Source organism: Arachis stenosperma, chromosome 7 (assembly GCF_014773155.1).
Source record: "Arachis stenosperma cultivar V10309 chromosome 7, arast.V10309.gnm1.PFL2, whole genome shotgun sequence".
NCBI lineage: Eukaryota > Viridiplantae > Streptophyta > Magnoliopsida > Fabales > Fabaceae > Arachis > Arachis stenosperma.
In genome coordinates this window covers 3,040,052-3,057,929 of record NC_080383.1, presented here as the reverse complement: position 1 = coordinate 3,057,929, position 17,878 = coordinate 3,040,052, and the positions used below count along the sequence as shown (strand labels likewise).

General features: G+C 34.3%; 2 protein-coding genes across 4 annotated transcripts; one reads left to right on the top strand and one right to left on the bottom strand.

Annotated features, from left to right (window-relative positions):
* Positions 1–766: 766 nt before the first annotated feature.
* On the top strand, positions 767–1,484 carry LOC130941591 (uncharacterized). The gene has a single exon (XM_057870151.1). It carries the CDS (start codon positions 826–828, stop codon positions 1,129–1,131), a length of 306 nt encoding a protein of 101 aa, XP_057726134.1. The 5' UTR covers positions 767–825; the 3' UTR covers positions 1,132–1,484.
* Positions 1,485–12,619: 11,135 nt separating this feature from the next.
* On the bottom strand, positions 12,620–16,872 carry LOC130940412 (OVARIAN TUMOR DOMAIN-containing deubiquitinating enzyme 2-like). 3 transcript variants are annotated; one of them, XM_057868542.1, is made up of 9 exons: positions 16,767–16,872; positions 16,107–16,198; positions 15,946–15,991; positions 14,390–14,498; positions 14,005–14,096; positions 13,835–13,897; positions 13,313–13,431; positions 13,127–13,202; positions 12,620–12,871 (listed from the first exon to the last, which is right to left on the bottom strand). In XM_057868542.1, exons 2-9 carry the CDS (start codon positions 16,169–16,171, stop codon positions 12,815–12,817), a joined length of 627 nt encoding a protein of 208 aa, XP_057724525.1. In that variant the 5' UTR covers positions 16,172–16,198; positions 16,767–16,872; the 3' UTR covers positions 12,620–12,814. The 3 variants fall into 3 exon arrangements, with proteins under 3 accessions (XP_057724525.1, XP_057724524.1, XP_057724527.1); XM_057868541.1 differs by having other exon boundaries at positions 16,637–16,806; XM_057868544.1 differs by having other exon boundaries at positions 16,107–16,172; positions 16,767–16,782.
* Positions 16,873–17,878: the final 1,006 nt, after the last annotated feature.

The window sequence follows — 17,878 nt, the reverse complement described above, 5'->3', positions numbered from 1 at the left end:
GATGTACCGATATGAGACATGATACGATATGGGATAAACTGATATAAAAATTTTAAAATTTTATAAAATATAGGGACATACATACATACATATAAAATATAAAGTATTTTTTAGATAAATCGTAATAATATTTTAATATTTTATTAATATTAAAATATAAATAAATTTTTTAAATTATTTTTAATGTTTTATTTCAATTATATTAAATATTTAAAATATTTTTTATTTTAATAAATAATAATATATACTATATCTAAATTTATTTCAAAAATATATGTTAAAAATAAGATTAAATACGTTGACACGTGATGTATTTTTAGGTGTATCCAAACGTGTCTTTGAAAAAAAAAATTTAATTTTTTATTAAGATACGATTGGATACAGCAAACACGCGTATTGAACAAATATCCATGAATATTATGTCCAAAATGTGTTCAACACACACATGACAACTCAGAAAAGTGTTAGTACTTTATAATATATAATAATTTTCTTTAAATTTATTATTATTAATTTTTTAAAAATTATATAATTTGCACTTATTTTGACTCCATGATGGGTTAGTGACTATGGTCCAATTGCATGCAACATTGTGGGACCCACCGCACTCCACAATGTATGGTATCCCACCTGGCAGAAAATTTTTAGGTTTGACCATTACATAGTCATTTCATTTATTCATTCTAATCCTATCATTATTAAATTAAATTAAATTAAATTGATTCAACTTTTATTTTTCCTCTCCTATATATCACCCACTTCTCTTCCTTCTCCCAAACCCCTCCCTCTCTCTCTTTCTCTCTTCAAAACACAATCTAAGACATAATGGGGAATTGTATAGCACATGAATCTTCCTCTTCCACTACCATGTTCTCCGATGATGATGAATGGGACGAGGATGTTGTTTCATCTCCATCAAAGAGCAAGAATGTTAAGGAAAGTAATCATCATCATAAAGAGGTGAAGATAAAGATAACAAAGAAGCAGTTAGCTGAGTTGCTTGGTAAAATGGATGTGAAGGAGTTAAGAGTTGAACAAGTTTTGTCTCATTTGATGGATCATAGTACTCATCATCATACTCACCATTATTATTCTCCTTGGAGGCCTGCTCTTCAAAGCATTCCTGAATAATACTCACTACTAGTCTATATCAATTAAGGATCGAAATAACGACGTCGTATTGGTCCTGTGTTATTAGGTCAATCATGTCGTTATTCTATCCTTAATTGATAGATTTATTTTGACATAGGTTATAATATGGTTGTTAGATTTTCGAATTGATGATCTCGTATGAATTTTGGGTTAAGAGTTATGAATTGAAACTTTTAAATTTTGTTGTAGAAAAATTTAATTTAGATAGAATATGGGGGTGCTTAAAGCTTTTGCTTTAGTTTTCTTGTATATAGCCAAGCTCAAAAGAAAACAAAAAATAGAAAAGTTAATTAATGAATTACCCTTAATTTTATGCTAATTATTATGAATGGAGTTGCTTATCTCTCTTTTTCTCTCTATCCACTTGAATCTTAATTTGTTTTTGTCATTTTCATCGCTTTATTGGGAGAAAGTAAGGCTCAAAACGAGATGTTTTTTTTTTTGTAAGGCTCTTATAATTAATAAAATAATGATAAATAGTTAAATATTATTATTTTTTTAAAAATAATTTTAAATAGTGTAATTTAAATAATATTTAATTTATTATAATCTATTTTAATATAAAAATAAGTTAAGTTTAATGGTATGAATTAAATTTTTATATAATTCATAATATTATTATGACTTAATAATATTGTTCGATTCATAGAGTAGATTCACCTAATGCAGCAAATTTTGTTATTTTTTATTTTTTATTTTTTTAAAGTACATAAGTTTTACTATACCTAAAATGTGGAAGAACAATAAAGAGCAAGAATATATATAACAAACTAAAATACAAATAAGTAAAAAAAAAAAAAAAACTCAAAACAAAACGTTTTTTTTTTTTGTAAGGCTCTTATAATTAATAAGACAATGATAAATAATTAAATATTATTATTAATGTGACACAATGTAATGTGATTAAATTCACAAAATATATAATGGTATTTTGAAAACATAGATATAGATATAGGTGAAATTATTTCTATCGATATATATATATATATATATATATATATATATATATATATATATATATATATATATATATATATATACAAATTTGTAATTTTTATAAGTATATAATTTCTTTAAAGTTGACATGTTGAGGCTACCGACACATTGATGCCATGTTGACACATCTTATTGTAATATAAAAGCAATTTCAATTTAGTTACTATATTTATTATTTTCAGAACTTTTTTTTGAACTGCTGCATCATCAGATTTCGTTATCGATCTTGGAAAAATTTGAAAATGACATGATGAAAGAAATTTTTCCCCTATCATAATTGACCTAGCTTTATCATGTTTCCGAATCACTCCACACTAAAGCTAGCCCCATAACCTTTATTATTATTATTATTATTATTATTATTATTATTATTATTATTATTATTATTAACACCAATCATCAGTGTATATTGGTGCTACTTCAAATGAACGAAGAATTTATAATTATTAATATATATTTTGGTCGAAACTACAAATACAATTTTATGTTTGATATTATTAAGAGTATATACCCATTTTGTTTTTTAAAGAATTTTAGACTAGATACTTTAATTTTTAATTAAAATTAATTATTCGATTGGTCTCTAACAATTAATTTCGTCAGACACTTAAGTCTTTCGTTCCATCAACTCTAACAGAGGATAAAATAGTCCCTGACAACTCTAACATACAGAGATCAAAATGATCTCTGACCTCCTCTATTCGGAAACGACATTGTTTTTTCCCAATTTCTATCATATCTCGTATAACTTTAACATTCATAGTCTCCTTCTTCACCATCTTCTCCTTCTTCTTCTTCAACTCCAAGATCAAGCCATGGTGTAACTGCCACGCGTGTCACACTTACCTCAACATATCATGAACCACACTTTCTAAATATTTGTGACTAGTATACCCGCCTTCTCCTTACTTCGCCCACCAAAAACATACACCTCAACATCCTCGATAACATCATCACTTCCAACCTCGATAACGTCCACCACATCCTCAAGATCAAGTTCTACAACTACGTTAAGAGCACGTCTTTCTCCACTATCTGCCAAGCAATATAGATTGTTGGACACTAGGACATCACGAGAAGATTCTCTTTCGACATCATATGCAAATTCTCATTTAGAATGGACCCCAAGTGCTTCATTCCTTCTCTCTCTGGGTCTAAGCTAGTAGACAGTTTCAACCTTGCATCCAAGCTATCAGTATAGTAAGCAATGTCATCGTCACCACTCATATGGAAACTGAAGCGATTACTGAACATTAACTCGAAAAAAAAAATGAAGGAAGCGATTGGAGTGGTGGACAATGTGGCCATGAAAATAATAGGGCAGGGGAGGAGGAAGATGGTGACGACAACAACGGGTATTAACAAATTGGACTTGCTATCTAGATTCATGAAATTAATTGAAGACGATAAGTACTGGAGAGATATAGTCATTAGTTTCCTCGGTATGAATTGGTTGAAAATAAGTTGAGAATTTTTAACATTGAAGTTGCAGAGTATGCACATGTAGCTTGAAGTTGCAATATTAGACTGTTAGCACATGTAGCTTGAAGTTGCAATGTTAGACTGTTAAGGTTATGCGAGATATGATGGAAATTGGGAGAGAATAGTATTATTTCTGCACATAGGTTGTCAGGGACCATTTTGTTCTCTGTTAGAGTTGTTAAGGACTATTTTATCTTTTATTAGAGTTGACGGAGTAAAAGACCTAAGTGACTGACAGAATTAATTGTTAAGAACCAATCAAGTAATTAGTTTTAATTAGGAACTAAAGTGTCTGATCCAAAATTTTTTGAGGACTAAAATGGATATATACTCTATTATTAAAGATTTTACAAATTAAAGAGACACGCTTTTTTCATGTTAAAAAAAAATATCTATCACTCATATCGAGTTTAACATTCAAATGATGAACATTCGAAATTCCACTAATTAAAATAAGCATCCAAAAATAAAATAAAATATCCAAAATTAAAAATATTTACAAAAATTAAACTTAGCTATTAAAAAAAGTTAAATCTCTATACTTTTTCACTTTAATATAATCCACATATATTTATAGTTACGTTTATCTTTTAATTATTAACTTGAAGACAAGTTCTAACAATGGATGAACGGTTCTTTGAAGTTTGAATAGAGAATACTTGAAAATAATAGTGTGCATTGCCAATCTTGAAATAAGTTTATCTTTATATATAATTTAAGCTAATTTTCCAAATCAAATAAAGTAGGGCGAAAATTAAATTAAAGTAGTATCACACATCAAATAGTGTTACTGCCTAACATTTTAATTTCTATTGAATCATTGTTCCAACTTTAATACAAATGTTTGGAGTAGGTAAGCAATGATAGCTAGTAAACATTTTTTTTTTTGAACGAAGAGCTCAACACAACAAGTGGAGCAAGACAGTAGCAAAATACGAACAAGCTAAGAACAAAAAAGAATAAAAGTAGAAAGTAGATATCCCTTTGTCATCTCCGGCATTGCCATCAACAACAGAAGGGGTCTGCACCTAACCACTCCTTGTAGTTCAGAAAAGACAAGTTGATAATCTCCTCAACCCCTTTCCCTTTGTTCTGAAATATCCTCCGATTCCGTTCCAACCATATGTTCCAAATGATTGCACAGAAGCACACCATCCATCTCTTGCACTCTTGCTTTGTTTTTGAGTTCTCAGTCCAACTTTGGTAGTGTTCCTTCACTGTACCTGGACAAGCCCATTGCATTCTAACAAATGACAACCAGGCACACCAAACCTTCCAAGAAAAGCTACAACCAAGAAAGATATGGTGACCATATTCAACACCATTATTACATAACACACATAAATTATCTTCTTGGTGAATGACCCCAAGCCGACTCAGTCTTTCCTTTGTATTGACTCTTCCAATCAGGGCAAACCAGACAAACAACTCTACTCTGGGGGGAACCAGGCCTTTCCAAATAGTCCTTGTGAAACTGTAGCTTGATATATCCGCCGGAACCATGTCCACCTGCACCACCTGCACAAATGAGTTAGTAGAGAAAATTCCTTGTTTATCATATTTCCAAACAACTCTATCCTCTCTCCCAAGATCCAGTTTAACCAGCCTCAGAGTGTTGTGAAGCTGGTTCACTAAATCCAACTCCCATTGGAATAATTCTCTCCTCCACTGAAAATTCCATATCCAGGCGAACCCATCCCAAAACCCACAATCCCCTATCATTGACCCTGTTTGGTTTGAAACTGAGAAGAGCCTCGGAAACCGGTCTTTCAAGGAACCTCCCTGAATCCAGACATCCTCCCAAAAACGAGTTCTTCTCCCATCACCCACCTCCATGGACAGCCCAGTAATCATCTTCTGCCTGAGTTCTTGATTCTTAAACTGTAACTGACAAATATCCTTCCACGGTCCTCCTCGAATAGGTAGTTCTTGGGATGATAGGAGCTCGTTTGGATTCAGGTTGTTACAGGAACAGACAACCTTCTTCCACAATGGACACTCCTCTTTAGAGAACCTCCACCACCATTTAAACAGCAGAGCTGAATTTCGTATCATGGCATCTCCAACCCCCAATCCACCTAGCTTTTTAGGAGTCTGAACCACTTCCCACTTTACCAAAGCCATACCGCTCTTACCATCCTCTTTACTCCAAAGAAATCTCCTCTGCAAGGAAATTAGTTTCTCTGCAACAGCCTTAGGCATCTTATACAGGCTCAGATAATAAACCGGCAAGCTATTTAACACAGCTTTGATAAGCACCAACTTACCGGCCTTATTTAGGATCTTGGCCTTCCAGAGGCTAAGCTTCTCCTCCACTTTATCTATTACTGACTTCCATGTCTTGACCATCCTTGGGTTTGCTCCTAGCGATATGCCCAGATATCTAACTGGTAGATTGGCCTGCTTACATCCCAACACACTGCACATGCGTTGTACCCACTGCTCCTCACAGTTAACAGGGATTAAGCTAGATTTATCAAAGTTTATACTTAGACCTGACATCAACTGAAAGCAACGAAGCAGCCTCCTATAGTTCCTGATTGTCTCTTCCTCAGGAGGACAGAATAAGACAGTATCATCTGCAAACTGTAGGTGTGATAGCTCAATATGATCTCTCCCAACCAGCAACGGCGATATGCGACCGTTCCTCACAGCCTCTCCAATCATCCTATGTAGAACATCAACAACAAGGACGAATAGAAAGGGAGATAGAGGATCCCCTTGTCGCAAACCCCTTTCCATCTTGAACGGTTTGGACGGCGAGCCATTTATCAGCACTGACATAGAGGACGTGCTCACACACTCCATAACCCATCCCCTCCATCTTTGACCAAATCCCATCTTCTGTAAGACAAGGTCTACAAAACTCCACTTGACCCTGTCATATGCTTTCTGAAAGTCAAGCTTTATTACCGCCGCTTTCTTCTTCCTCTGTTTGATCCACTGAACTGTTTCGCAAGCGATAAGAGCTCCGTCATGAATCTTACGACCCTTAACAAAAGCACTCTGTGTTTCACCTACTAACCCTGGCATGACACCTCTCATTCTCCTAACCAGCATCTTCGAAATTACCTTGTATACACACCCCACCATGCTAATCGGACGCAGATCTTTGATTTCCTTAGCACCAGTAAACTTGGGGGCCAACGCCACCCACGTGATGTTAGCATCATGCGGCAACCTTGAAGATTGGAAGAAGCCAAGTACCGCTGCCGTGAAATCCGAGCCTATATCAGCCCAGCACTTCTTTATGAAGTTCATGTTGTAACCATCACATCCTGGAGCCTTGGATGATTCACAATCCCACACTGCCTCTTTAACCTCCTCTGGTGACGGTAGCATCTCTAGAGCACTAGAATCCTCCTCGCTAATCCTTTCCACTAGACCATCTCTGAACCCCATCTCAGGAGACCTCTCTTGATGATACAAGTCTTTATAGAACTCTCTTATGGCAATCTTAATCCTAGCTTGATTCCTTATCAATCTACCATTAATGATTAAAGTATCAATCCTATTATTTCTCCATCGGGTAGAAGCTAGGTTGTGGAAATACCTCGTATTTTTATCCATGTCCTTCGCATGCCTTGACCTGGACATCTGCTTCCAATGTAATTCTTTCCTCACATACCATTTCTCGCAACAAGCCACTAGCGCCTTCCGTCTTGCCTCCACTGTCCCATCATAGCTCCCATTACTGACCATGTCATCAATCTTCTGGATCTCTTCCTCAAACTTCAGAATTTTCTTGTCCATATCACCAAAGTTGTCTCTATGCCATCTCCCCAAAGGAACCGTCAACGCCCTCAGTTTATCAGTGAATGGTATCTCACCCAACCTTCTCCATTCCTCCTTGACCATCCTTAAAAATCCTTCATGAGTGAACCATGAATCCAGACTTCGGAACGGCCTCGGTTCGTTTCGCAGCCTCTTCTCTACCACTATGATAGGGCAATGATCTGACAAGCCCCGTGGAGCACCTCTCAGGAAAGTCTCCGGAAATGCCTCAAGCCATTCCAAGCTAACCAAAGCTCTGTCAATTCGACTGCACGACTGTCCTCTGAACCATGTAAACTTACGATCAGAGATCGGTAGATCCACCAAACCCATGTCATGTACCCAATTCTGATAATCTTGTGCCGACAAAGGTAAGGTTTCTAATCCTCGCCTTTCTTCCACTTGTCCAATCTCGTTAAAGTCTCCAATAAAACAACAGGCGTCTGGGCATAAACCAGCCATGTAACTCAGTTCCTCCCACACAACAAGTTTCTCATCTCTAGTGTGAGCACCATAAACCAAGAAAAATGCGCAGTTAATAGTATTCTGTAACAGTTCCCCTTCAACACATAGCCATCGCTCACCTTTATAGCAATTTCTTTGTTTAAAAAAACCATCATCCCACATTAGTAACAACCCACCAGATGCACCAACAGACTCCACATACTCCCACCCCACACAACCGTTCCCCCATAAATTCACAACGTCAAACCTTGTTAATGACTGCCTTTTAGTCTCAACCAAACCTAGCATATCCAACCTATGTTTCCTCTTAAGTTCTTTCACCATTCTCAGCTTTCCATCACCACCTAGCCCCCTAATATTCCATGAACTAATAATCATTTTAAAAGATTATTACACACCTTTTTGGAATTTTTGGGTCTGCTTCGTCTTGCTTTAGCTTTCTGTTTAGCCAATCTCTTTTTCCGAGCAATCTCTTCATTCTGTTCTTGGAGAATACTCATGATGTCATCTTCTTCATCGAGAAGCATTGCCCCGGATTCTTTCGCTAACTCCCATGTCTTCCGGTTTTCCAGCAATTGTTCATCCAGGTTTCCATTCTCATTACTGCTGTCTTCGTCGTCCTCGTTGGCAAGTCCTTGTTCCTTTTTATTTTTGACTTTGTCACTGTTTCCTTCATCCACGCTCTGGACCGGAGAGTTTCTGGCATTATCCGAGGCAATCCCCAGATCTTCCTTCATTGAAACCGCATGACCATCACCAATTGCTTGATGATATGCATCATGTGTGTCTCCGTCAACGTCCTTGGCCCCATGAATCTCCTCCAACGGTGTAGCAGCCCCCTCCACCCTTTCAGCCCAGTTTTCGAACCTACCAGCCCCTGTCATCACCGCACTAGCTTCCCTTGCCGCCTTCCTGTCACCGGCCGTCTCCCCCATGCCCCTCGCATAGCCAGCGAGCGCCATGGTTCCAGCGCCCTCGGTCCTTCTCCATCGCAGGCTTTTGCCCCCGGTGGATTCGGCGCTGCCTTCTTCCACGTCTCGGCCCGCATTCTTCCTCAGCTCTGAGTCAACTTCCTCCCATCTGCACCCTTGACGCTGGGCTTCATCCCTTTCATCATGCAAGGCTCGGCACTCTTCATCTTCTCCCTTCCCGTGGTTCCTTGCATGGAGCTTCAACACTCCAGGATTCCCCGACGGCGCAGAGGGATCACCAGCAACCCTTCTCACCCCTTGCACCAGTCCGACCCGACCCGAAGCAACCAGGTCCAGCCCATGCCTGCAAGCGCGTGTTCCAGTCTCCCCCAACCCATCTGTTATTGAATTCGGGCCTCCTTGGCCCAATAACTTCCTTATTTCCTTGTTAGCACAGCTGTTCCATTCTGAAGGACCCACACATGCGTTAATGGGTGTAGCTCTTGGCAGCCCATTATGTTGGCCTGGATAGCTCCACGAGATTGTGACCTCTGATTCTGCTTCATTATTGTTTCCCAATCCCACAAAATCTGCCCCGCCATCAATATGTCCATAAATGTGCTGATTCGTTACCGGAATTAGTTGATTAAAATTTAAATTGTCATAATTCCATTCGTTTAAAATGGATTCTGGAATTACTATTCTATCCTCATCTTCAACCTCCTGTCCTAACCTTTCCGTACATACCATCGCTGCCTGATCTTCGTGGCCAACCAATTTTGTAGAATTAGCCGACGTTGTACCCTCAGCACCAGGGGATGTAATTGGTGCTTTATTTAAGAAAACGCAAGCTACCTCTTTATCCGCCCGTTTTTCCATAATACATTGCGAACTGTAGACTTCTTGTCCCACCTCTTTTACCAAGACTTCAAATCCACTGGTTCCAACATTGATATGGACCCATTCATTGATCACACCCATAACACAGGTATCAATAAGTACACGACCGACACTAAACGAGGCGCACGATTCCGTCCCTGTATCACACCCAACCACCTCTCCCCATTGTTCACCGATCTTCTTGAAGGCATCCACTGTCCATATATGTAATGGGACCCCGAAACACTCTAGCCAAACTCTTCGAGATTCACTTTTTTCCGATTCATCCCACCTCCATACACTATGAAAAAATTGTAGCAGGCTATTCATTTTAAATGTGTATGTTTCTTCAGCATTCAAAACACTGTCGAACGTCAGCAGAGCCTTATAAGCTCCCAATTCTCGTACCTGAGTGACCTGCGGAAAGTTCTTCGCAACCATATCCTTCAATGACCTAAAGTCAATGGCCTTAGTTGTTCCACCAATTAGGCTTTTCTGCAACCAGTTCAAGTTTCCTTTACACACAGCTACTTCTAGTTTTTTTGTTGATCCTTCCCCATTTGGGTGTAGGGTCTTCTTATCTTTTATCACCTCCTTAGAACTACTAGTTGGGACGACGGGGATATCCTCATGTTCTCTTTGCGGCTGGCGGACACTTTCTTTTCGAGTGAAACCTGCTGTCTGTATCTTCTTTGTGCCATTAGCAGCCGACAGTCTTCTGTATTTTGCTTCTCCAACAAACACGACCTTACCTCTCAATCTCATACGATTCATCTCTGTTATTGCCTTCAACGCTCCTCCCCTCGTAGTGTACCGTATGAATGCAAAGATGTACAAACTACCATTTTTTTTTTATAGCTAGTAAACATTACGTAAATTTTCACTATTCTCTTAGCTTTAATTTGTGCCACTAATAATAATATAAATACTGAAATTAAATTAAAAAAATAAAATCATATAGGGCAAAATATGTGGCAACTAAATCTCTCTATCGTCACTATCGAAATTTGGTAGTTGATCAATCATGAATTAATATTTCATAGAAAATAGAAACAAGAAACCTATGAACATTTTGTTATTTAATTTATTCAATGACTTATATGCATAGAATAGAATGCTGCTCCAACCACATATATGTGTGTCTTCCAATCTACCGGCCTTATTTTCAACTAATAATAATAATAATAATAATAATAATAATAATAATAATAATAATAATAATAATAATAATAATAATAATAAATAAATAAATAAAAAGGAAAAATTCAAGCGTTGATTACTCAATTTTTTATTGATGTAGTGTGTGTACAATTATTTCTAATACTTTAATTATTTTATATATATAATTGAATTACTTTTAAATATAATATCTCTTTAATTAGTATTAAAAATATAAAATGATTACTTACGTGACCGTACTTGAATAATGACGTAGGCTTAATATAGATTAGTCATTTTGTGATTGAAAAGCAGGGTTTTTTTTTTCACATAAAGATGATTCAAACGTGTAATAATAATGTTCATCATCTTAATTAATTCATTTGATGTTGTATGCATTTGTCTTATATATTGTATCCTCTACCATAATTAATTACCAACGATTAGTAATAGGCTAATATAGGAAAATTACTAACACCTATTAACAAATCTTCTATATATAACCTAATTAGAAATTCTGAAAAAAAAAAGAAATAACATTATGATGTAGAAACTGTTGTGGTGGTGGTGTAACATTGTGTTTATTTGTATATGTTTCTTGTTAATTTTTTAATATATGCCTTTGACAGGTTCTTTCATTATATATATTTATAGATTTAATCTTTTCTTTCTTACTTTTTATTTTATATAATAAGTGAAGATAAAACCCAAAATTTAATTTGCATATCATTTGTGTATTTGGCGAATTTTGAAAAAATGGTGCAATTTTGTTGTTTCAATTCATGATTTATTAAGTTATAATATATCTCAGAATTCATCGGGACGATTTTTTTTTCTACCATATTATGATAATTTATTTCAATAAATAAAAAAAAGCACAAATTGCCTTCAGCAAAATACTTTTTGAAAATTAAAAAAAAAAAACATTTTTTTTGGCAAATTCAATTTTTGAAAATAAAAAAAAAATCAATTTGCCTTTAACATTTTGTTATTTTCGAATTCATTCGCCTATATTTTGAAAAAACACATATAATCTCTATTTTTGGGGATTTCACTCTCATTTAATCTATATTCTATATAGAAATTTTTTAGCTGATAAAATAATGTCATTCGTGTATTAATTAGTTTTATTTTATATATATGGTAATGAATTTTTAAGAAATTGATAACAATATTAATGAAAAGAGATAATATATAATGTAAGTTAACAAGTCTCAATCTTTAATGAGTCAGCTTAAAATAAAGATGAGAGCAGATTTTCTTGACTTGTTTTTTGTATTATGGTCTCATAATGCCAACCAATTTTGTTTCAACATGAAAACAAGGACAATATATATATATGAAAAAAAAAACTCAAATTTATATAATTTCATTACTTTTTGCCAAATATGTTAAATATCCTCTCTTTTTTTTAAATAAGAATTACATATTTAACCGCCCAAAACGATTAACATAATGATCTTTCTTTCTTGAGGGGAAAAAATATTTTTAATATATTAATCTTTTAGATACTAATATATGAAACATTTCCTTGATAAAGGGATTCATGGGTATGATGAAATATTTTAGCTAAATTATTCTGTGAATGGTATTCCTATTTTAATAATATATTTTATATATAATCATGTATAGAGTGAAATTATCAAAAATAAAAGTGGTAATATCATTTTTGGCATTATCAAACATTTCCTGAAAGAGGGGAAAAATAGAATGAAAAAAAAAGGGATTATGGCTAAAACAGATTTTTTTTCTATTATGCTGCTGAAGAAATACTAACTAATATTATTTTTGTTACAATAAAATAACAATGGATTGAAACTGTCGCTATAAATAATTATTGTACAAGTTACAACACAACTTGCTACAATATTTTCAAGGCATAAACAATTTAGTTTTTACTTTAATCACTTCATAATAAAAATGAAAAAGAAGAAGTTTGCACCAATTAAACATTGTTCTTGATACAAAATTCACGTGAGTTTCTGCTTCTTAGATCATCATCTATACTCTTGGAAGTTAACATGACCGGTTGCTTGTGCATGCTCCACAGCTTCCTGAATTTGTTCATAAAGAAAAATTACACCAAAATTACTCAAAATCATAAGAACTATATAACAAGAGATTGATCCATAATGTTGGTATTTGTGTGCTTCGTGATATTAATCACAGTCACTTATTTTCATTTACAATGGTTAGAAGTTATATCTAAATCAGGAATGAGTTGTTCTGCATGTTTCTGGAGCGCGCATTAAATATGTTATACGAGGATGCAAATATTTATCGCGAAGCGTAAGGAGATGAGGACTGACCTTCTGACCAACAACTCCGATTTGACATACACCACAGCGCAAGGTGAAGTTGGCGGTGTCGGTGAATCTCCTCTTCCTGTTAAAGTGCAGCCATAAATAAAATGTTGCATCAACTTTGATCTGGTTTCCTTTTCTTTTTTTTTAAAACACTTTCAACATTCAAGTTTTCAAAATATTGAAGATTACCTCTGTTGGTCCTTAACAAAATTAAGAGCAAGCCCCTCAACAGGTCCAATGCTTCTGTCTTTCTGTACGGCAAATATCGTCTGATCGAAGTCCTCGGGAGCACCCTCAAAGGGCGACACCTGAACCATACAAGGTGTAAACACCAGGCTACATGGAAATGGAATGGAAAATGCATATGAACCTTAATTCTGTAGAGCTATGTGATTGTTGGATAATAATGGAATTACCACATACCATTAGTTTCACAATCACAATAAAGTAGAGTGCGTTTTGTTTGCGTTTTTATTTTATGTTTCTAGGATTCTGTGAAGGAAAAAGAGGAAACAGTGAAAATAATAAAACCCTGTTTTCCGTTTTCGCCTCTTGTTTTCTCTTTTTTCTTCACAAAATTCTAAAAACAGAAAATATTGAAAATGAAAACGCAAACCAAGTGCAACCTTAAATTTTGATGAGTTCATGAGAAGATACAATGCAATCATAGTGGCAGAGGAAAAGTAATTTCTGGCCTAAGAAATGACATACAGCTAAAGCATCATAGTGGAGACCATCATAAATAAGCATCACCCTTTCCGAATAACCCTTTTCCTGTCGACATTATCCACAAATGAAGAGAGCGAAAAAGTTAAGCTATAAGAGGTTGAAAAGAAAACTTAAGACCTTGTGAGAATGCAAAAATAAAAGATTCTCTTTACCTGACCATACAAGTCACATCTTGATGTTTGGATATCATATGCAGCAATCTCGCGTCCATAATAATCCGCCAATATTGAAAGTTCAATCGCACCTTCACAAACGATCATAGGTCAATTAATAACCATTACCCCTAAGTATGCAAGATAGGTGGAAATACCCTTTGAAACTAGTGGTGAACTCATCAACTAACCGACCGGAAAAATCTTGACCAGAAAACCATATAAAGAATTACTAACTGTTGTGGCATTTGTCACGTTAATTTAATCTTTAGCAGTTATTACCACTAAAAATTTTCAGGGTAACTCGCCTTTTGCTCAGGTACGCTTAGTATTTTGCAGAAACAAAGTAACAAAACAAAGGTTAGAACCACATAGCACAACTGACCTCCCCATTTCTCTGTGTCAAGAATCCAGTTACAGTACTCTGCATTCGGCTTCCCAAGAAATGCTTCAGAATATTTCTGCGGATCACTTGCTACTGTTGCAGCTATAACCTGTAGCAAACCAAACACCACAAAATACTCAGATAAAATAAATAAATCAAAGATGTCAATAACACGGTGAAAGTGATAAGATGTTAGACAATAATACAGGACACACTGGTAGAAAACTACCATCTTGGAATGAAAAGTAAAACAACTAATTGCAAGTTATGCAAATTATCATGTGCCTACACTCTTTTGTGCATCGTGCCGACAGCTTGCCGCCTTATAGGTTTCATGCTTTTGGTTTAACAAAGAGAATATTAGTGAGTGGCTTTCATTCAATTCAGTTAGGCTGTTCATTCTGGTTTACAAAATATCGTGTTTTTAAATATTGATTGCTTGTCGCAAAATAATGGCCTGAGAAATTTAGGTTTGCGATAGCGAAATTGATTGCTTCTTGCATAATATTAGCTAGTTAAACAATTATGGTACAACTCTAATTGAACTTGATTGTTTCTCACCCATTCAAACTTGATATTATTTTTTTTTATGGTTATCAAAACATGATATACAAATCCATGATACCCTAAACTCCTTGATTCAAATAATTCAAGTCATTGAATTTCAAAAAGAAAACGAAAAAGATCGGCAAACAACTACAGAAACAAAAGAAAGTTCAGAAAACAGACAAGGAATCTAAGGAATGTAATTCTTGGAGTCCACTTGGAGTAAGGTTTCAATAAGAAGATGAGAGTCAGCGCGGAAGACAAGGAGCAAAGATGGATGTAAGAAAGTGAGGTCCTTGAAACTAAGAAACAGGGAGAGTCTGCAAAAAGGATGAAAGTGGATGTGGAAAGGTCACTCAACCACACACTTAATTAGTTGTTTTAATCTCATCCGTTGATTTCTCTCCAAAATCCATGTGAGCTTTCTCTCATCTTGCAATAAACAAGCCCTCTCAGGTTTCACAAATTTGTATAGAACTATGTATTGGAAAGGAATAATTGTGCCGAAAATGGGAATGGAAAATATCAGAAGTATTTTTTGTTGTTCCACAAATTCAAATCGATACAAGCAAAGTAATGTGAAGGAAAAGGTTAATTCAATTAAGAGTACATCTATAAGCATTTCCAAACCTCCTTTTCAAGATACTTTTCCCAGCTTATAAGGGTGAGCCTCGGCGTAACTATAAGGTTGCTTATTCGTGATCTGAATGTAACAAATTCAAATCCTAGAAGTAGCCACTCCACTTGTGGCCTTGTTTGGGTAAGGTTAATTGGATTATTGTATACACATCGTATCGCATATTTAAAATCAATAAATATAATGCAAGCAACCAATAGCGCATATAGCTCAAATGGCGTCTCCTTTGGTGTCCGAGGGTGACGTGGCTTTCGGACACGAGTTCAATCCTTCAATCGAACATTCCCGCCATTCTTCCCCTTTAGCCCCCCTAGGGGCTCCAAAAAACCAAAACATATATATAAATATAAATGTATAACTATAAGCAAATCACCTGTCTCAGCTCAGCTGCTTTCGTTTGATCACGATCCATCACATATCTGAAATAAGCAAACACAATCAAATCAACAAATCGGTAAATAACATGACAAGTTGAATCATTGCAACCATACTTTCAAGATCACATGAAAATAGAGACTGATGTTCATTGCTTACCCAACTGCATTAAAGAGGCAACTGTTATCCGAGGGAATGACCCTTCTCACAACAATACCTTCCATGCTGTAGATTGTAAATAAATATCAACCCTAAACAGAAAAAGCAAATCCTTGATCAAATTCTATAAGTGCTACTACATAATAATAACCTAAGAGAAGAACAAATCCTAGAATTTATTACATGGCCACAGAACCAAACTTAACAAAACAATGGAAAATTATGAAAATTTCAGCTAGCTGTAGCAAAACTTTGAAATTCAATACAAAGAACAAAAAGGAACCCAAATAGAACAGCACATAAAGATGAAAGCTTTACGAATTGTAAGAAGCTAGAGAAGCTCAAATCAGCAACAAAACAAGACAATGAAACAACTTGTCAAAGAATAATAGAAAAACAAACACCCAATTGAATTTGCAGATCTATGGGAACTGGGAATTGCTTCAAAGGCAAGAATTAAAAGCAAAGATAGCTTTTTTACGCAAGGAACATGGAATATAGAATTGGGGCAGTAACAACAAAAATCTTACTCTGCTTTTTTGCTGATGCTGCAAATTGTGGATTGGATTTGGGAGTGTGGGGGAAAAAGGAATGGCTTTTATATATGTAAATTTCAAAAAAGAATGAATGAATAAATGAATTTAGATTATTGAAGGTTACCTTTTGGGGATGCCACCGTCTTTCTCAAGTGGTATCTGATTTGAAACAGAGAAGCCTTTATCAACATTGTAAAATAAAAACATGAGTTCAAAATCTAGGAAACGTGTGTTTCTAACTGTGTTTTATCTTCTTTTTTTTTTTCATTATCTTATTTTTTAATAGCAAGTAAATATATCTATTAATTGACCCTTGTTTTTTATTATTTAATTTAAATAATAAGATTATAAGAATAATAAGTAAAAGGAATACACTTTTAATTAGCTCAATTTTTATTGTAAAATTATTTTTTTAATCCTTATTTTTTTGGAGAATTTAAATTTTAGATTAGGATTTAGAACTTTAATTAAGCTCTAAGAAAGGTGATATTAGTCAAAATATAATTATTTTGATATCTTAATTAATAGTTTTGAATTCAAATCTTAACCATGATATTATATTTTGTTATTAAGAATTTATCCCACGAGTTTTATCTTCTTCTTTTTTTATTACTATTTCTTTGATTGCTTCTTATTTTGTTTCTTATGGTTCAATAATTTAAGAGGTGACTGCCAATAAGTTGAACATATTTTTTAGGTGACAATTATCTAATTACTAGTAGCAATAGCATCATATCTTATAATTTATTAGATCATCACGAATCTTTATGTTTGAGTGTGACATAATCAAAGTTGTAATTTTTTAAAGAATTACTTTATACTTTTTTTTTTATAATGACTTATAATTCATTAGCAAAATTTTTTAAAAGAGTAAGTGTAGTGTTTGTTTGAATGTTATTATTTTGATAAAAAAAAGATTTTTTTAATGAAAAATATTTTTTTATTTTTTAGTGTATTTGACAAGTTTTTAGTAATAAAAGTAAAAATACTAAAAAAATTAAAAAATATCTTTTTTAAGAAGTTACAATTTACATCTTTTTTCTTTAAAAAAAATATTTTTTATGTAATAAATAAATAAATAAATATTTTTATATTATTATACTTAAACATAATTAATAAATAAAAAAAATTTTTACGTTAGATATCAAAACATAAAATTACTTTTAAATTTTCATAAAATTTTTTAAAAAATTAACTCAAAAAAAATATTTCCTTATAAACTCACCCAAACAAACT